The 21,171-nt window shown below is 49.9% G+C and overlaps 1 protein-coding gene across 1 annotated transcript; it reads right to left on the bottom strand.

The window, feature by feature from the left end:
• Nucleotides 1-3,145: 3,145 nt before the first annotated feature.
• Gtse1 (G2 and S-phase expressed 1) lies at nucleotides 3,146-19,626 on the bottom strand. Its single transcript, XM_031352050.1, has 12 exons — nucleotides 19,454-19,626; nucleotides 19,177-19,266; nucleotides 17,050-17,107; nucleotides 16,316-16,943; nucleotides 14,209-14,364; nucleotides 11,962-12,088; nucleotides 10,521-10,886; nucleotides 7,978-8,050; nucleotides 5,622-5,858; nucleotides 4,496-4,736; nucleotides 3,955-4,170; nucleotides 3,146-3,556 (listed from the first exon to the last, which is right to left on the bottom strand). The coding sequence occupies exons 2-12, from the start codon at nucleotides 19,199-19,201 to the stop codon at nucleotides 3,473-3,475; spliced, it is 2,211 nt and encodes a 736-aa protein (XP_031207910.1). The 5' UTR covers nucleotides 19,202-19,266; nucleotides 19,454-19,626; the 3' UTR covers nucleotides 3,146-3,472.
• Nucleotides 19,627-21,171: the final 1,545 nt, after the last annotated feature.

Here is a 21,171-nt window from a genome sequence, read left to right as displayed (position 1 = left end):
GGAAACGGGCTCCGCTCACCCAGCGTTCTGCCGGCGTTTGGGTTCCGCGCGGCGGATTGGCTGAGAAGCGCAAGGTTGGTGGAGCGTCCCAGATAGGTCAGCGCTGAGTTGGGCGGGTTGGGCTTCTTAGCCACCACTCGCTGCTCTTGTGACTTTTTCTTCTGTGCTTAGCTGGTGCTCCTGGGTCAGCTGCACCAGGAACAGCCTCCGCTCTGGGCACACAAAGGCGAGATACTGTGTTTGCAGCTGGCTCCTCGTGTTTACCCGCTGGAGGGACAGGGCTGTCAACAGGTTCTCATTGAATTCTAAACAGACTAGGTGTGCCCAGCGGGCCCTCCTGATACAAATGCCTGAGGCTGCTGCGGGCCTGGCGGGTGCAGAGCCCACTGGAGGCTCTGCGTCGGAGTAAGCGATGGGAGGAGCGTAGTTACCAGGCCCAGACAGTAAGCTGGGAAGGATGAGCCACAGAAGGTTGGAAGCTTTTGGAGTCGCACCTGTTCATTCTGGTGCCTGTGGCCATAGATAGACTGCAACTTAAGAGTGTGTGTTTCGAATGGGCCATGCTTGGAGGACGAAAGAGCCCTCTGCGGGGTCATCTCTAATGAGTGGATGCTTTTGGTACACAGGCTGGCGCTGTGGCATTTCCTGAATTCATTGTGGAGAGCCTGGTACATGACAGATGTTGGGTGGCTACTGGAAGAAGCTAGGTACATGCCCTGGGCCCAAACGACGGAAGAGGGAGGGTATGAGCAAAGAAAGCCAAGTAAGGTGCTGGAGAGATGACTGCTCTTCCGAAGATCCTGAGTTCAATTCCCACCAACCACAAGGTGGCTCACAACCATCTGTAATGAGATCTGATGCTCTCTTCTGGTGTGTCTGAAGACAGCTACAGTATACTTACATATAATAAATAAACAAATCTTTTAAAAAGAAGGAAAGAAAGAAAGAAAGGAAGGAAGGAAGGAAGGAAGGAAGGAAGGAGGGAAGGAAGAAAGAAAACAAGCAAGCCAAGTAGGAGACCTGGGCATGTTGGCGGGCATGTTGGCAGGCAAGAGAGCAGGGGGTCCTGTTTGTGGAGTGTTCTAGCCTTGGGGACCAGGACATCCCTTCTTGGGTGTGGGCATTTAATATAGCAAATCTCACTTTTCCTACCAGAGCCCTTCACAGAGTAGCAGAAACCTGACAAACCTATGTTGAAATTTTTGTCAATTTGACACAAGCATTCATCTTGGGGTGGGGGGGACATCAGTTGAGAAAATTCCTCCATTAGATTGGCTCTTAAGCAAGTCTGTGAGATGTGTTGATTGATGTGAGAAGGCCACACCAGTGCAGGTGATCTTGGGTTGTAAAAGAAGGCAAATTAATCAAGCCATGGGAAGCAAGCCAGTAAGCAGTGTTCCTCCATGGCCTCTGCTTCAGTTCCTGTCAGAACTCCTTCTCTAACTTTCCTTCAGGTTGGTTTGTGATTCTGATGCACAAACCACATAAATAAACCCTTTCCTCCCTGTGCTGCTTTTGGTCAGTATTTTATTACACTAGAAAGCAAACTAGGACATTTCTTTTTCACATAGAGGGTGTTTTTTGGCTTCCTTATAACTCCCAAAGTCTGCACTGTGATACACCATGGACAGCTGTGGTAAAGGCAGCATGGGAAAGTGCTGTGGTAACAACCAAATGGCTTGTGGGGTTCAGAAACACTGCCCCCACAAAATGGTAAAAAAAGTAAATACAAAAATAAAAAAAAAAGACAGAGAAGCAAGCCTCTGCCATCTGGAGGGTGGGGCTTCAGTCATTAGCCAGTAGGCTTCATGCCATCACCTAAGCTCATCTCCAGTGGCACAAAGCTGACCCTGCTCAGCAGCCAGCTGAGGGGCTGTGAAGAGGAAGAGGTTAGGGGAAAGATGCCTTTGAGCGTCCTCAGAGGGGAGGACAGGGGGACTGCAGCATGTGTGCCAAGCATCAGATGCCCTGGTAGACAGAGCAGAGCCTGGTTGCATGAGAGCAAGGCATGGGCTGAGCCAGAGCTAAGTACAGACACCGAGAAGATGCCACCGGTGTCTGGTTATCATCATAGGTTAATGTCCTTTCCTCACCAAACTCACCAAGGAGGGATGCAGCCACTCCGCACCCCCACTGTACCCTAAGGGAAATGCAGCCCAGCCCCTATGGCAAACCCAACTTGCTTAATGAGTTCAATCCCACATTTCCTTTTTCCCATATGGAAGGAGTGAGCGGTTCAGGAAAGTGAGGCCCGTTTACAGTGCCAATGCTCAGGATTCCAGAACTCACTGCCCACTGCGGCAGAATCTGCTGGCTTCCCTCCAGGGCTCGTGGCAGCTTGGCAGACCTGTCGTAAGGTCTGTGCCCTACCACCTCACTTTGCCACTGCTGCCACTAGCACCACACTCCAGCTGGCAGCTTTGGACTCACCACATTAACCAGAGAATGAGAAACCCATCCAGACTTGTCTCAACTGACAATGGGTGGCTCCAGACTGAAGCTGGGACATGAGTAGGATCCCCACAGTGCTTTCTGCTGTCATCCATAGGTCAGTGGCTTCCAGGCAGCTAGCCTCAGGTGAGGCTTCAAGCATGGTACTGACTTCCCAGTGACCTTTCCTGTGTCCCACATCACCTGGTTGTTGTGCCCTCAGAAGTGCCCTAGGGACGAGCGCTGCAGGCTTAGCCCAACTCTCAGATTGATGCAGATTCTCCCTCATATCCCAATTTGCTTTACTCTCTGCTCTCTAGCTGCCCAGAGCAGTCTGTGAAAGCTGTGATCCAATTGTATCAGAATTTTTTTTTCTTGGTTTTTCAAGACAGGGTTTTTCTGTGTAGCCCTGGCTGTCCTGGAACTCACTCTGTAGACCAGGCTGGCCTTGAACTCAGAAATCCGCCTGCCTCTGCCTCCCAAGTGCTGGGATTAAAGGCATGGGCCACCACTGCACAGCTCAATTGTATCAGAATTAGTTGTGTTAACAGTGCAGGTTATGCAGGCCCAGATGGCAGAATGGTGTACCTGGGCGGGCTGGAGACTGGTATTTATACCAATGTTATCCCCTACATTATATAAAACTAAAGTTGGATAATGAAGGTCTTTCACAGTGTCTGGAGAGATGAAAGAAGCTCTACACGTCCAAACATTGAGTGTAAAGTCCAAGCATGCTTTAATACACTTTATAATTTAATTTAAATCTAGAATATTTAGTTTTCAAACAAATTTAAGTTTACAGTTATTTGCTATTTTACATACAAAATAATCAAAACAAATTTTTTAGAGAGTTGTGTTTCAGCCTGGTGAAAGGCAGGCATGGGGGCAGCCACAGAGGTGGAAGGCTTAGGTTCATAATGGGGACCCCACAACTCCAGACACAAGCCCCTATCAAATACAATTCCTTCTAAAATTTGTTTCTATGCGTCTAAGGCTACCACAGAAGGAAACAGAATAAACAGCGGGGAGGGCTGTGCTCTGCTCAGAATTTGAGAAGTGGCGAGTCCATGTTCTCTTTGTCAGCCTCAGGGCTCAGTTGGATCAGCGGGGAGCCCAGGTCGATCAGCTGGAAGAGAATGGAGAGGTCAAGGTGAACACAGCTGTCTGAGAGCTATACAATAAGAAGCTGCAGTGACTGAGCCAATCCCACCTGGGGCCAAGGGACAGAAAATGGCAGCAGTGTGACAAGGAGACTCAGTCATCAAGTCTAAGACTCTTAGGAGAGAAACCTCAAAACCATTAACACTGTGACTTCCTGACAACAGTAGGCAGGAGTGGTGCTGGAGATATGACTGCCCTGAGACTTCTTCCAGGTCCAGCTAGATCCCTGACAGCAGTGGGTGACCATAGAGAAGCTAAGCATGAGTCTGAGACAAACCCTGTGAGCCCCGAGGGCACCATGCAATGCCCAAATCTGACAGCACCTTGGGCTGAAGTCAGCACAAATCCCCTGCTGCTTCTCACCTGGCCGAGTTCAGCCTTTGGAGGCTTCCCCACAGCATTTCTACCCATGTCTGGAGTGTTCATTATGAGGTCAATCAGGGGCCAGCTGCTAGGCCCCAAAGCTGTGTTTGACTCAGGGGTGTTGCTGAAGTCGATGAGAGGGCAGTCGGCCAGGTCTCTGCCTCCTGCTTCAGGAGTGATGGTGAGCTGGTCCAGCTTGATGCCCAGGAGAAGACCCTAAGCAGGGCACAGAGAGAGGGAAGTCGGTGCCAAGCAACCACCCCGGGAAGCCAGGTTTTGTCCATGACCCAAGGTTCACAGCCTGGAGCCCAAGGGAAAGGCTGGAGTGGGCGCTCCATGGTAATAAGTCCCCCGTACCCCTATCCACAGCTAGAATAGATCTTCAGCCTGCTCCATTCCTGTCCTCTAACCCCTGACCAACTCCACTGCTAAGCATTTCTTTAGTCCACAGTCTAGCAGCTCTCTGAGTCTGCTGGAAACATGAGCTCCAGGCACAGGTGAGGCAGAGAGGAACTGTGAGTGCTTGTGACTCTCCACGTACCTCAGATGGTGTGTGACTGCAACCATCTCCATGCACCTCACTGGGCCGCGTGTCTTCACGAGGCTCCGCTTCGCCCTGAGCTGCTCCTGTGGAGGAGCCTTGGGGAGGAGGAGAGTCACTCTTCTCTGGGGAAAAGTTAAGTGCTTGAGGCACGGAGGATGGAGGGGAAGAGCTCTCATCTGAGGACAGGCCCTGGCCCTGCCCACCACTGCCAATGCTGCTCTCCTGCGTCAGCTCCACTCTGGAGGGAAAGGAGGAAAACTTGTACACTCTTCCTACACCGGTCATCAGTTCCAGGGTGAACACTGCTTCTGATGCAGCAGCTGGCCACAAGTGGCAGAGCTATGAGGATGGCCTCATCTGTCAGACCCTGCCCTCTGTGCAAGAGAACCGAAGATTTCCGAGGCCCCTTCACCTCTCCAACAAATGGGTCTAGCTTCAGCCTGTGTCCATGCCTGCCCTTTTCATTACAGTTACTAAGTCACTCAGCCTCAACCCCACCTCTGCACACACTGTGGCTAGCCCCTCCAGGCCTGGGTGAGCCAAATGCCTTTCTGCCTGAGCAGCCCTCCCACTGCTCCCTCAGGAGCTGGAATCCCCGTCATGCATGGCCTTTCACACTACAGCATGCCTACACTAACAGGCACCTGCACTTACACCGTGCTTCCCTCTAACAGTGACCTCTCAACACCTAGCATGTATGTCCCCTGAGCACCTGATGACTCAAAGCTAACGAACTGAGGAAACTGTGAGTGGGAGCCATATCTACAAATTAGAACAGAATACCTTCTTTTTCAGTTTATGGATTTCAGAATAACCTGAGTTCCTTTTGTATTATACTTAAAACATATACAAACACAACATATATGTGACACAATAAACACAAACCTGTCCTCCATGCACACACACACACACACACACACACACACACACACACGCACACACACGCGCATGCGTGCGCGCGCGCGCGCGCGCGCGCACACACACACACACACACACACACACACACCTCTGCCTATTTGCACACTGAGCCTTGTGCTTCATAGACCTTCTTTTCCTATTTCTCCTATCTGCTGCCGGCACCTTCTCAGCACAGGAGGAATACTCAGGACAAGCTCATTTTTACCTGACTGCAGATCTTCTCCTGGGCTCAGAAGAAAGTCGCCGGGCAGGCACACACAGTGGGGACACCAGAGCCTTGGGCACGGACTGAGGTGCCATTAATGGAAGGCCAGAGAGACGCCGACTGGCAGGTGTGGGCAACACTGACATCCGTCTTGTGCTCAAAGGGGTCCTCATACTGCTAGGCAGGCCTTGTGGAGTGGGCCCTGATGAGTGTCTCACAGGAGTGCTGCTGACCACCCTGGTGAAGACATGGAGGTCTTGAACACAGACCACTGAGGCTGGAAGGGCAGCCAGGGAGCCTGGGTGGGCTCTGTTCTTGAGAAGGGCTCCAGCATGGGCAGGACTCGAGGCGCTTGCAGCCCCCGTGTGACCTTGGCTGAGTTTCAGGTTCCTCAGCAAGTGATGCCTCTATCCTGTCCCATAGGTATCTAGAGCATCCTTGAACATGGCTGTACTTGAGGTACCCTCCAATGGAGGGTCAGAAGGGACTTAAAGAGGTACTTGTGACCCAGATTTTTCTCTACACTTGCTAAGAAGTGAACTGATGGTGGTTTTCCCCACAAGCCTACTCATACCCAGGCTTAAGATCCCCAGGTCAAAGATAAGAACTGAGTAGGGAAGCTAGGTGCTCCCTGGCAGTTCTGTGCAGTAACCACCATCTCTCCCAAATGTTATTTTGTTATTGTTCTTAATGCAGAGGCTGAGTCAGGTTGTGACCAGCTATGGACTAAATGTTTGCATGCTCCAGATTCATATATTGAAAGCTTAATCCTCAAGATGATGATGTAGGAGACTGGGCCTCAACGAGGTCAGAAGTCAGAGCACCCATCAATCAATAGGATTAGCATCATTATAAAGAAAGTCGCCCCAGACCCCATGTTTGTCCTTCCATGTGATGATGTGATGAGCCAAACAGTGGGTCCATATCAGACACTCCCATGTGTAGATGCCCTGATCCTGGATGCCCAGCCTCCAGAACTGCCACACCCCCATTTAAATCCCCAGATGACCAGCATTGTGGCACAAGTTAATAATAACAGCAAGGGAAGGGGCAGGAAGACTGAGTGTGAGGTTAGCCGGTCTACACAGAGAGACCCAGGCATTGGTATGCTTGCTAGAGTAGCCCCAGAGTACTAAGACACTGTAGTGAAACAACTCTCTAGGGCACAATACTAACACTGAGCCCTGGCAGGCGTACAAGTCACCTACCAACTTTACATCCATTGGAGACAACTTCTGTGTCCTTCAGAGTCTGGAAACCAACTTTATAAACAGCACAAGCTGAATGACAAGATGCTTACTCAGAGCACATCCAGGCACTGGGTGCTCTCAGACCAAAGCCAAGGCCCCACCGCCTGACCACCTTCTATTGTGGACACTGCTGGCTCTGCCACAAGCTCCAGTGAATACAAGTGTGCCCACAAATGTGACCCTTGATGGGACCCAGAAGGCAGGAGTTTTTTCACTTTCCAGGTAGCTGAGACATGAGGGTTAGATAGTACTCTAGTTTGCTTTCTGTCACTGTGATAAACACCGGGACTACGGCACCCTGGGAGCTCATGTGGCTTACACTTCCACACCATTGTTCGTCACGGAGGGAAGTAGCTACCTTGCACTGGAGTTGGTTTTGTTACACTGCATGGGAGGAAGGCACCTCAGCATGACTACAGCTTTAGAGGAAACTGTCTAGTCGCCAAACCCCCAGCCCCTGAAGTATACTTCCATGGTCACCCTGAGGATGCGACCTAAGACCTGCTGATGCCCTCAGCTGGATGGTATCAGAACCAGTGTTGTCACTAAAGGGGAAGAGGGGGTAGATAAGGCTGTCATTTCAGGAGTCCTGTAGGTCCTCAGGCATCTGCGTTGCGTATGTGTGGACTTGTTCTCACTGTTGTAACTGCCATGCTACGCCAGAGAGCAAGGGACAGATGAGGAAATCCATTCAGGGAATTTAGACTTGTACTAGGTCACAGAGCAGGACTGAAACCCAAGTCTGAACAGCTGCTCCATCCCACCATCCCTAACTGCACAAACCAGTGACCAGGGAACTTCTGAAATATGTGGATGCTGGGCTCTGTGCCCTTGTCCCCAACCACAACTCACTGAGTCCAAAGTTTTGGGCAAGGGGTGGGGGTGGGGGGTTTCTAGGCTCAGCACCTAAAGCAGTACTGAAGGAGTTTCTAAGATTTGGCTTGGGTTCAACCAGCTCAGAATTACAGCACCTGGCACACAGTGGGTCTGACAGACAGCCTCTACCTCAGAAGCTTAACCTGCAGCCCAGGTGGCACTCCACGGAGCCTATAGTCACATCAGACACTCTCAAAAGGTAAGAAAGGAGGCAAACTCCTGTTGGCTACCTGCTAGCTGGTGTCCAGGACTGCAGCCGATGTGTCCGTGACAACTTCGGGGTGACTCCATCAGGTGACTCACCTAAGAGGGAGAGCCAATCAGAAGAGAGCAACATAACAAGCCTGGTACGTGCAGTACCATCTAGGTACTCTCCTCTAAACATTCCCACTTTCCCAACTGTCCAAGTCAAGTAAAAACAGAGGCCAGGCAGTGGTGATGCACACCTTTAATCCCAGCACTTGGGAGTCAGAGGCAGGCAGATTTCTGAGTTCGAGGTCAGCCTGGTCTACAGAGTGAGTTCCAGGACAGTCAGGGCTACACAGAGAAACCCTGTCTCGAACCCCCCAACACACCAAAAAGAAAACCAAAAACAAACAAAAAAAGAGGCCAGTGAGACACATAGGACCCCAGCTGAGGCTAAGTCTGGGTCTGGGTGTGGTACCTTGAACACTCTGTGCTATTCCACCAGCTCCTTTCCCCAACTGGCCTGGGCCTAAGTTTCATAGCAGGCTCCTCCCAAGTCTCCTCTTCCAGTCAGGCTGCTCCCTGCACCCCCATGTCCATGGAAATCATGTGGACGGAACCCCAGCAAGCAGCAAAGCCTACTGTACCTTCATGTCCCTGAGCTGTGGCATCCCCAGTTCCGAGGCACATCATATACATATTCTATAGGTGACAAGTACCATGTGGATGCCTCAGCTGCTATTTGACAGTCAGAATTCAGTATTGGCTCACCAGCCACTAAGCAAAGGCCAGCATAACCCAGATGGACTGTCACACCACTGTTCCTCCACCACATGATTTTGGGTGAAACGCAAACTTGCCTCCCATGATCCTGAGAGTCAATCTGGGGCCCCAAAGCCTCAGGAACCAGGATCTCCATGTATTAACTTGCTGTCTTAGAATCCATGGGCAAAGTGGCCCCAGCCATGAAAGGGGCCCATCTTAACAAGCCATTCAAGGTCAGGTGAAGCACCAAAACAATACTGTTGACCACACATTCTCTTAATTATGATTGATGGGGAAGGCCCAGACTATCATGGGTGGTGCCATCCCTGGGCTGAGTCAGGCACGAGGAGTGAGGAAAGCAGCACCACACAGCCCCGGCATCAGCTCCTGCCTCCAGGCTCCTGTCTGAGTTCCTGACCTCACTGCCTCTGACGAACTGTTATTTGGAATTATGAGTGAAAGAAATATACCTTTCTTCCTCAACTTGCTTTTGGTCACGATGCTTTGTCTCAGCAATAATAACCCTAAGGTAGGCTCTCACCTATGCAGTTCTGCTGGCCTCAGCACATAGCAGGGCCATGGTGTCCCCAAGTCCTCTTATTTAGACTTTGACATGGGAAGGAAAATCAACATGCATTTTTTAAAAAAAATAAAACCAGTGTTGTGGGGCTTGCAGTAGGATCTATTCCAACTGCATTCTTGCCACTGTCTTCCCGTTCATCTAGGAACTCAGGCACACTTCCGCCCTAGGACCTTTACCGCATCATTTCCTCTGCCTGGAATGTGCTCTTTATGTTCTCTAGTGGCTGCCTCTTCCGTGGGCTTCTGATCTCAGCTCAGCATTGCTGCTTGGGGCAACTATTCTGGCTAAAAGAATCACTCCATCTGTGCCTGCTAATCTTAGTTGTCAATTAGACACATGTGGCTGAGGGAACCTCACCTGAGGAATAGCCTCCATCACACTGGAATTTTCTCGATTGCTAATTGATGTAGGTAAGGCCCAGCTCACTGCGAGTGGTACCATCCTTGGGCACTCCTTCATGGTCTTTGCTTGAGTTTGTGCCCTGACTTCCCTCAATGATGAAGTATGTACAAGTATGTATGTGGAAGTGTGAGCCGAACAAACTCCTCAAGGTGCCTTGGTCCTGGTGTTTATCACAGTGGCAGAGAGCAAACTAGAGTATATCTAACCTCTTCCCCAGAGAGCTGGAGAGAAGCCACACAGAGAGAAAAAACTCTAGAAAACTCTGTGGCATCTCCTGACAGAGCAGCCGCACAGCGGCAGCACACAGTGCTGGGCAAGATGTCTCAAGGTCAAGACGAGCAACTAGCGGAGAACAAGGGCCCAGGAGCAGTACATCCCACCCAGCCTGAGTGGGCAGAGCAAACTAATAGGACACTTGGCGGCGTCTTTGCAGAACCCCAGGCCTGCAACAGGCCAAACAGCACCCACTCTAGACCCATCTGTGAAGGCTGTAGGAGTGGAGCAGGGTGGATTGCACCCACTGGCTGCCAAGTTCAGCCCCTTACGGAAAACACGATCCAGGTGGTTAAAAGCATAGCAGAACCACCAACATCAACAGAACAACGAAGCTCTAACCACCCAGGTTCAACAAAAGCCACAGCTGCAGACATAACGACCACATTGAGGACAACAGGGGAAAGACGCAGGCCAGGGGCAATGGCTCATCCAGAGGAATGGACACACAAGTGGGAGGCAGAACACCCTGGACAGAGTATCAGAGCTAAAGAAGCCAAATAGCACCAGCCACACCAGTAACCTCCCAAACTCTTAAAGCCCACCGCAATGTAGTGTACTTACCAACAGAAAACTGGGGCACTTTAAATAGGTTTGTTGTGGTAGACACAGCCTCTGTCTTGCAGCTCTGATAGGAGTCCTGTCCTTTTATTCTGACAGTTTTATTCAACTGACAGTCAGGGTCCAGCTTTGGTCCTCTTTGCTTTGGAGTCTGGGGTTGTTGGGTCAGAGGACTCGGGGTGGAGGCCTTGGGCTGCTCTGCCACTGTCTGGGCAGCATCTGCCCTTTTGGCTTGTCTGCAAAATGCCCTGGCAGGGGCTGCTGGCAAAGCCTGGTGTGACGTGGCAGGTCCTATTTTGCCCAACTTGCTGGTGCTTGACCGACGCTGGGAGCTGCTAGCAGGAATGCTTGAGCGGTCACTGGACTTTGCTGCAAAAGTTGATCATCAGAGCTGGTTACTCAAGCCAGTTTCCAAACCCTTTAAAACACATACACACGCACGCGCACACACTCACACTATCTAGACTGTCTATCTAGTATCAGACACACTGGAGCCCATTGGGCGATGACTGTCAGGACAGCAGGATGCCCGAACCTGAGCTGAGTACTGTCTACCTCTCAGCAGGTGTGTGTGCATTCACACGGTTAAGCTTTTCTTTCTTCACTTCCTTGATGAGCAGAAGAAAGTGGACAGTCTAGTCAACTAGCAATGGACCTACTGTGTGAGTCCACAGTGAAGACTCCAGGGGAAATTTTAGGGAATAATGCTGTAGTCATGTTTATGCAGTGTGTTAGCCCTACCAGGTCCTGCCCCATAATCTCATCTGACCCTATGGCTCTACCATAAACAACCCATGGTGCCAGTGTCCTGAGCCAGTGGAGAAAGACCCATCTCACAGCTCCTGAGCAGTGGCAGCCACGCATTGTCCTCATCATGGGCCATGGGTCACAGAAGGCCTTTGAGCACTTCCAGGACTCACAGGAACTTTCCCAAGGTCAGCATTATCACTTGACTTAAAGGTAAAGGCCCAGATGGTTGTTAACCAGCGGGTAGCAGTCAGGACTCCAGATCAGGCTGATATGAGAGATCAGACTTCTTCTATCTTGAGAAAAGCCCTCACCAGGAGCCAATGGACATAACCAGAATCCACAGGCAAACCCCAGATGAATTCTCTGGTCCCTCCACCATTCCACCACTAGATGGCAGCCTTGTTTAGGCAGGCTGAACCCAAGGGCACATGCCCCAAATGACCCAGGCTGGGCTCACTGGTCTTAGGCCCTGTGTTCTCTAGGATGCATGGCTAGTGTGAACAACCACGTTGTCACTTCATGAGTTTGCACACCTCCAGCTGAGATCACTTATCCTTACTGGAGGGAAGCATTCTGGGCAGCAGGACAACCAGTCTTGCCCTGCCTAGCCCTCAGCCCTGAGCTGTAAGTCTACAGTATCCTGTGCAGCCAAAGCATGGTGCTCAGGGTTCACCTGGCTGGTGGAGCCACTCACCTTTGCCTGCTACTGAAGACCCGCACACACCAGATGAGCGGTTTGAAGCAGATCCTGAGGTGGAGGACTTCCTTGTGAGATCGCCAGTATAGCCAGGTGGCTTTAACAGGGTCTTCTTCAGCCCCAACTGAGAGAAAAGTTGAAAACTTAGCCAGGATTTTGTTAACTACACACACACTTAATTCTGCACAAGTAGGATTTTAAGATAATCTTTCGTGGGGTTAGAGAGATGGCTCAGCAGGTACGAGCACTTGTTATTCTTTCAGAGGACCTGGATTCAATGCTCAGCACACACATGATGACTCACAAGCATATATAACTCCAGTTTTAGAGGATCTACACCTGTTCCTGACCTCTTTGGGTATCAGGAACACACATGGCATATAAACATCCAGACAAAACACTCATGCACAGACTGGAGAGATGGCTCAGCGGTTAAGAGCACTGACTGCTCTTCCTGAGGTTCTGAGTTCAAATCCCAGCAACCACATGGTGGCTCACAACCATCCATAATGAGATCTGATGCCCTCTTCTGGTGTATCTGAAGACAGCAACGGTGAACTTAGATATAATAATAAATAAATAAATCTTAAAAAATCACTCATGCACATAAAATTTAAAAATATTTTTTTTGTTTGTTTGGGGTTTTTTTGTTTGTTTTTTTTTTGTTTGTTTTTCGAGACAGGGTTTCTCTATAGCCCTGGCTGTCCTGGAACTCACTCTGTAGACCAGGCTGGCCTTGAACTCAGAAATCTGCCTGCCTCTGCCTCCCAAGTGCTGGGATTAAAAGCGTGCACCACCACCGCCTGGCCAAAAATATTTTTTAAAAAATAATTTTCAGCAACAATTATCATCTTTATAGAAAAAGTAATAGTCATCCCTCAGTTTTTGTAGGATCCCATGGATACGAAACTACATGGATCCTCCAAATGCCATAGTGTGATAATTGCATGGAACTTACACACATCCACCACGGATCAATTACCTCTATTGCCAGGTGGTGGTGGTGCATGACTTTAATTGCAGCACTTGGGAGGCCTGGAGGCAGACAGATCTCTGTTCAAGGCCTGCCTGGTCTACATAATAAGTTCCAGGACAGCCAAGGCTACATAAAGTAACCCTGTCTAGAAAGACCCAATAAATGAATAAACAAGCAAGCAAACCCACTCTAGGCTATTCTAACCTTAATGTAACATTGAGAGTGTGCAAGCCGTCACACTCCGGCACACTGATAAGGAGAAGCTATACAGGCTCAGGACAAAGGCAATTGCTCTTTTAAATAGCTTCAGTCTGGAGACCCAACTGCGTCTAGAATGTAACATACAAACCTCTGCTAGAGGAATGTGCAGAAGAACTAGCAGCAATTAAGATTGTTGAGGTTCCAACCCAGACCTCAAATCAGCTGCTGTAGGCCCAGCTTTTGGCAACTTTAAAAAAATGCTTTCTAATAGGTATTTCAGAGTACCAGAAAGGTGACAGTCTCCGTGTCTGTGAGCTTAGAACACAAACCTCATGTCTCCCATAGAGGCTGAGGGATCAGTGAGAATCCACTGCTGAGAACCAAGTGCTACTAGGCTCTTACCTACAGCCCACGTGACAGGGCCACTTCAGTGCACACAGCCAGGCCTGTCTTCTCTGCAGCTTACCTGCCTCTTGTGGGCTGCTTCCAACTTTCCTTAACTGCTGTGCGTGTGCCTTAGCACTCAAACAATACAATCCTGCCTGGTATCCTGCCTGTGCTGTGAACGTGTGCCTGAACGTGTACATGTTCACATGGAGACTAGGGGACAGTCTGACAGTCTGACTAGGGGGCAGATGACTTTCCACTCTTATTTACTTTGGATACAGGGTCTCACTATGTAGCCCCAATTGGCCTAGAACCCACTATGCAGACGGGCTACAGAGACCCACCTGCCTCTGCCTCCAAGTGCTAGGATTAAAGGCATGCACCATCATCACACCCAGCTACTGTGTAGTTTTAAAGACCAGGTCTCTGGCTGGCCTGGCATTCACCAAGTTTGGCTAAGACGGCTAACCAGCAAGCTAACCCCAGGGATCCAAGTGTCTCCTGCCTCCCCAGTGCTGAGATTACATGGGCACCAACCATACAAGGCTTTTTAAATGTCAGTCCTAAGGATCTAACTTATAGAAAAAAATGTCCCTGACCACCTAATTTTAACCAAGATCCAAAAGTGCCACCTTGTTCTCATAGAACAAGTGGCAGCCCTGTAGCCCCAGCCAACTCACCTTGCCAGGAATGGGGAGTGACCGCTTGCCTGGGTGGCCTTCTCTACTGGCAGCATCCGGAGCCACGCTGGGTTTGTCCAGGAGCACATCACTATGGGATCCCTTTTCATTCACGAGTTTCGTCCTCTGAAGGCTGGCTGGAACCTCTCTTTTGAGCTGAAAATGTTGATTTGAGAGGTGAAGACTACCTGGTCTGACAAGCCCAGAGCTGACACTTCTCCCAGACACTGCCTCTCATAACCCATCCACTAGCGTGAGAAGCAGCCCTGAGATGAGGCTTAGCCTCCTCCCTGAAGCAGTGTCAGACTAGGGCAGACAGCCTGCAGGAGGAGCTTCTCTGTCAGGCCTTCACTTAGGAGTGTAAGTAAGGGGACCAGTCACAGGGTACACGCCTTTAATTCCAGCCCATGGCGGCTAAGGCAGGCAGATTTCTGTGAGTTCAATGAGGCAGGCCTGGTCTACACACTGAGGTCCATATCCACAGCAGCTACTTACATAGTGAACCATAGCTCCAAAACAAAACAAAACAAAACAAAAAAAGAGAGAGCCTCGGTGAGGAGCTGGCTCAGCCATGTGTTCTACATGCTGTGGGAAAAGGCATGCTCATTGCATGGTAACCCTGCCACAGCACCGGCTCAGCGCAGGGAGGCTTCTTGTTTGAGTGCTAAGGGCCACATTCCTGCTGGGCAGTGCTGGTGCACGACTTTAATTCCATCACTTGAGAGGCAGAGGAAGGGGGATGGAGATCTCCAAGTCTGAGGCCTGCCTGGTCTACAGAGTGAGTTCTAGGACAGTTAGGGCCACACAGAGAAACCCTGTTCCTTTTCTAATCACCCCTCCACTCCCCCCTAAACAAAACAAGCAAGCCTATACTCTCTGGCCTGCAAGTCACAGAGCAAAGCCCTGACGTATTGAGGGAGCTGCTCCATGTCCACAGGCAACAAGGACCCAAGCAATAGCTCCAGTCTGAGTCCAACAGCAGTGCTTCCCTTGGAGCACTTCCTGTGACACAAAGCTCACCCCTCAAAGACATAGTCAGTGGTACTGTAATTCTTTTACTAAAAAAACTATGCCATTACTTGATGTGTCCAGTTTATCCATCTGTTCATCGGTTAATGGGCATCAGGACTGGCTCCATTTGTTGGCAATTCTCAATGCTGCTGTTGTGAAAACCCTGTGTCAAGCTGATTGATGACACTACAATCCTGCCTGGTATCCTGCCTGTGCTGTGACCCCCAGCCCTGGCACACAGGCCACGCATGGATCATACACAAATTCTATTCTGTGTCCTCGTGCTGCTAGGAATCCCACCCTGTCAGATGTGGTGAGGAGAGGGCTCACAGATGACGAAAAGGCATGTGCAGGGTTTCACCCTCCCATGACCTCAGAGCCGTTCCTTTACCTGCAACCCTCAGTACAAAGGAAGCTGCTGCAGGGCAGGTTCACCCTACACCCTGACGCACCTTTACTGTGCTTCTTCTCAGGAGCCCCATCTCCTCAGCAAGAACAAAGCAGGCAAACCTAGAAGTAAGCTCTCTCTGACATCTGCCTTTCTGCCTTCCCCCAAGGCCCTGAGTTTCCCACAGCTAGTCAACTGCCACTTCCCTGACATTCAGGTAATGCCTGGGCAAAAAGAAGTATAAAGTCAAATAAACAAACAAACAAACAAAAGGTTTGGCTGGGCAGTGGTGGTGCACGCCTTTAGTCCAGCACTTGGGAGGCAGAGGCGGGCGTGGATTTCTGAGTTTGAGGCCAGCCTGGTCTACGGAGTGAGTTCCAGGACATCCAAGGCTACACAGAGAAACCCTATCTCAAAAAACAAACAAACAAAAAAACTAAAACAGAAAAAGAAAAATAAGTATAAAGTCCCAGCCATAGAGAACACCCAGAGCATAACTTGGGGGGGGGGGGGGAAGCGCTCCTCAGAGGGGCCCACCCTGGGCAGCTCCCCATCACTATTGCCTTCACTGTTTGGATCCTGGTTCTACTCCTGGGCTTTCCAGTCCTTAGAGCGATGCCCCTCCCATGAGGCTTCCCTGGAAGGGCCTGGGCTGAAGAGAGGCAAGGATGCTGTGTCCTGCAGCAACGGTGCTACTTGTGGGTTCACCTTCTCTGTAGCCAGGTGAAGACTTCTTCCCCTCACAGGCAAAGCCCGGGGTGGCTGCAGCTTGCTGGTGATCCTCCTCTGAGGCCCAGGCTGACGTGGAGGCTGGCAGGTACTTGATTCTCTTGGTAACGGCTGAGAGAGACAGGGCAGACCCTGGTTGTTCTGGGTCTGAATGGGGCCTGCTGGGACAGGGGAGCTGAGCAGGCCGGGAGAAGCCAGGGGCTGGGGCTCCCCCAAGATAGGCTGTGCCCTTGAGGACGGCAGGCAGAATGTCTCTCTCTTAAGTGACAGAGGACTTTTGTCTCTATTCTGTTCTTTCTCAAAGAGGCTTATTTTTAACTGTGAGTCCTGTACAAATGTTTCCTTGTCCTGGTTCACAGGATTTTGGGGCTTGGTAGCCTGGGCCACCTCTCTTCGGCTGTGACTTTCTATCTGTAAGGCCAGTAAGTGGGCTTCTTTGTACACCTCTACGAACTTATCCCCAGTGAGAGGGCTCCAGGTGCAAGGGCTGCCAGAGCCCAGGGCAAGAGGCTGTTCAGGAACCCGGCGGTTTAAGTCCAAGCTGGCAGCAATGCATCTTTCTTTATGTCCAACAGGCCCAAAAAAGACTTCGTCATCTTCATTTGCGCTGCATTTAAAGAAAAAGATTGTCAGGAATGAGTCCCAATGGTATCCAGGTGAGGGCTCTAATGGACATGTCTACGCCAGGGGAAGGGAAGAAAACTCATGCTTACCTTGAAGAAGACAAGGAAAGATCGAAGTCAAATTTTTCATCTTCCAAAAGAAGAAAGTCTGGGGTGGGGATGGGGAAGAAAATATCCACTGTCATTTTAGGGTGGCATAAAACAGGAAAGCACTGGTTTCACAGCTGCTAGGAAATTCTACTCTCCGTAAAGTAATAGATTGTTGCCTGAATTCAACCAATTTTCATGGGTACCTCAAGTCCTTCTTTTCTTTTCTTTTTTTTCTCGAGACAAGGCTTTTCTGTGTAGCCCTGGCTGTCCTGGAACTCACTCTGTAGACCTCCGCCCGGCCCTCAAGTTCTTATTTTTCCATTTCCACTCTCAAGTTCCAGGAGCCATTCTGAGCGCACCAATCTACCATCAAAGCACAGACCCTCACTTTTGTGATAGAATCTAGGGTTTCTGAGAAGGGCAAGTCACTTCTAGCACAGGATATTCTCTAAAGATCAACTACTTTAGCTTTCCTGGAATTAAATTACGAGACATCTATCTATCCATCAGCAATGAGTTCAAAGGTGGTTCAAACTCTCAGCAGAGACTAAATAAGTATGTGTGGACCACCAGTGCTCCTCAGATCTCTTTCCAGATCACCAAAAAACCAAACCAAACAAAAAAAAAAGCAAAAAACAAACAATTTTCTACTCTGCCCATCCATATTCCTAGCATAGACTTGGTTGACCACCTGTGGATTTATTCAGCCCCCTCTAACAGACCAGTAACTTCCCAGTAGTACTTCAGGTCTGTTTCACTGGAGATAACCTATAGTGTAACTGAGGACAAAAACCTATGGCTGAGGGAGGTCATAGGCTCTACTGAGGATTCACATTACATCCTGGTAAGTTGCCTTCTAAACATTTCTATTTATGCTCATAAATTACTGTGCTGCCAGCCTTGGTCAGAGGAGCTTTTTTTTTTTAAAATAGATTTTACTTATTTTTCTATGTACATGAGCACACTGTAGCTGTCTTCAGACACACCAGAAAAGGGGAATTGGATCCCATTACAGATGGTTGTGAGCCACCATATGGTTGCTGGGAATTGAACTCAGGACCTCATGAAGCAGAGTCAGTGCTCTTAACCGCTGAGCCATTTCTCCAGTCCCCCAGAGGAGCTTCTTATGGTGGTCATCACTGTGCTAAGGAGACTCATAAGGCGTCAAAAGAGGATACATAAAGTGATAGGGTTCAATGGCCCAGTGCTCAGCCCTCAAAGGGAGAAAAAAACTGTAAGCCCGCATTAACCCTCCAAGTGTCAGGGAGCAAAGTTACTTTCCACCATGTCTGATGACTTGAGTCCAAGCCCTGGGACCCTTAGGTGCTTGTGCACCACGGTTACCACCCCCAAAGACACACACACACACACACACACACACACACACACACACACTGGCCCCACTCACCCAAAATAAGTCATCGTAAAGAACCCCCATCCCCTCTTTTAGTCAGGGTTTCACTGTGTAGGGTTACAAAGAGAACTGTCCTGGAACTTACTCTGTAGACCAGGCTAGCCTTGAAATAAAAGTCAAGAGATCTACTTGCCTCTGCCGTTCTCTGTACCACCATCACCTAGCAAGAATTGCTTTTCAAAGAATTTGCCAGCACTCAGAAAGCTTCTCTGTGAGTTCAAGGCCAGCCAAGACTACAGAATGAGTTCCAGGTTACAAAGTGGGGGTGACAAAAAACAAGCAAGCAAGAAAAGGCAAGCAAAGGAAGGCAGAGAAGCAAAGAACACCTGAAGAATGGGTGCAGTATGGGACTCTGTCCTCAGAGCCAGAGGAAGCTGCTGCCATTTTGATAGCACAGCAACTGTGATTAGCCACAGGAGAACTTCACAAGATTAAGACTCCCACTAAAGCCCTTCTCGGAGTGGGGCAGGCCCCTCTTAAGATTAGTAAGTGGTTTTAAAAAGTGGGTGGGTGGGTGGGTGGGGGTGTAGGAGGCTCTTCTATGCTGGTGTGGCTATGAATTGCTAATGTCCTTGTAAGTAACTTCCCTTTAAATTCATTTGCTTATCAATCCAGACTTGTTCATTTCTATGATCTGTTGTAGCCTTTTCTATTCTGTTTGGGGTGAAAAGGAATACATTCCAGGAAGAGCCTCACGAATAGAGAGGACTTACCTTCCTTCTTACTACCAGCATCCATCTTCACCTTTCTCCTCTGGCAGGCCGAAGGCACGTCGCGGCCTTCACCTCCTTCCACAGAGTTCGCTGCAGGAAGCAAGGGGACCAGAGGATTAGACAAGTTAGAGACAAGCCCCAGCTTGCTCCCGGTAACCCAAAGACAGTGCACCCTGACGTAGGGTAACGGATTTCGGGCTCTGAGCTGCAGAGCAGGAACAGCAGGGACCCGCCCGGTTCCCCACTCTCCCGGACCAGCCGTGTGCGCACTCCTTACCAGTCGCCTCTGGCCTGGAGGACGTAAAATTCAGCTGGGACGCCAACAAGAGTTTAAACGCGACGCCGGTCTCCACCGGCCGCCGATTGGCCTGTTTAAACAGAGAGATGCTCTCGGTGCAGCCTGGGAAATGGAGTCAGAGAGCTGATATCTGAGACCAGTGCGCAGGGCCTCCAGGCCACTGATTGGCTCAGCTGAGAGCCGGAAACTGCCACCGGAAGTGTCCTGGACTCTCCTCCGGAGGCGGCTCAGGGAAGGGTTGAAGTGTTCCGCCCATGGCTGTGCGAGCAAAAGGGACTGAAGCGGTGATTGTCCGGCATGGAAGATGGTCAGGCAGCTAGGAAGGAGTTTGGCCTGACCGCTGCACTCTCCGGTGCGTGCCCTGGTATCTCCAGTATTTCTCTTGCATCCGGGTACTCTCTCTGCAGCCTGAGGCCTCCCTCTTGTACTCTGATGTCCAGTCTCTCCCTCTTCCCTCAACTGGAGAAGAGTGGCCAAGACAGTATTAGCACTTCCTAGCTGCCAGAATATACGATGCTTTTGGGTAGCAATAAACAGAAAACTGGCTTCAAAGTCTGTTGGTTCTAGGAAGTCCAGCGGTGGCCTGGATAGCTCGAGAAGGCCATCAAGTTTGGTTGTCTTCTCTGTACATCGGGCTCACCAGTAGGCAAGGTGGCTTTGTTGGACCCAAGATTCCCACCGGTTGGGGATGGTGACCAGTTCTCTGTGACCTGCACTCTATCTAGAATTTTAAGGGACACGCTTTTCTGACTCACACCCAAGGGGAGGGGAAGGACCAAGTTGGCAGACACATCTGTGATCCAAACCTTTAGCTCCCAGCCCGACTCCTTCTGTGCCAGCTAAAGCCTTAAATCACTGCATCCCTGGGACTATCTGCTGGGCAGTAACACTCACCAACACTTCTCTTTGAATCATATAAATGCATAGTAGATGTTCAGGAAAGCATACCCATAATAACTCACTACTATTGACATTTTCTCTTGCCTTTAAAAAATTTGTTTTTAATTTTTTTGTGGACGTGTACATAGGTACATGTATGCAAGTGCCTACAGAGGCCAGAAGAGAGTGTCAGATTCCTTGAAGCTAGAGTTTTATGCTCTACGTGGGTGCTAGGTACTCAACTGTGGTCATCTAGAAGAGCAGAAGGACTCAGCTGTGGAGCCATCTCTTCAGACACATACACCTTTCTCTTTAAATCAGTCGCCTGTCCCCAGTAGAATCATGCCTTCTTTCATTAAAGCCTCCACATGCCATCTTTTACAGACAGGTATTCAATGGAGCCAGTGGGTGGTGGGGTGATAAAGAGGTCACACTTCCTGACCAGAGGTCACAGCAGAGAGTGGTACAGTAGCAAGAGCAGGTGCCAAAGGCTATGGGGCAAAGAGAAGGGACTGTCACTAGCCCACAGGCAGGGTGGAAGACTTTCTGAAAGAAAGCAAGACTCTGCTTCCTGGGTAAATTATGTACTGGAACCATACACACACACACACACACACACACACACACACACACACGCACACACACAAAGAGAGAATGAGGAGGCTGTCCCTTGGCCCCTGTCCCCAGGCTCTGTGACATGGAGACAGTACCTCTTAAAATCCTATGGCAATTACACCATTTCTTGATTGTTTGCCCCATCCAGTGAAAATTAGGGAAGCCCATCTCCCTAGGACACAACCCAAACCAGGCACTTAAGA

The sequence above is a fragment of the Mastomys coucha genome, unplaced genomic scaffold, assembly GCF_008632895.1.
Source record: "Mastomys coucha isolate ucsf_1 unplaced genomic scaffold, UCSF_Mcou_1 pScaffold11, whole genome shotgun sequence".
Lineage (NCBI taxonomy): Eukaryota > Metazoa > Chordata > Mammalia > Rodentia > Muridae > Mastomys > Mastomys coucha.
This window is presented reverse-complemented; position numbering and strand designations above follow the sequence as displayed.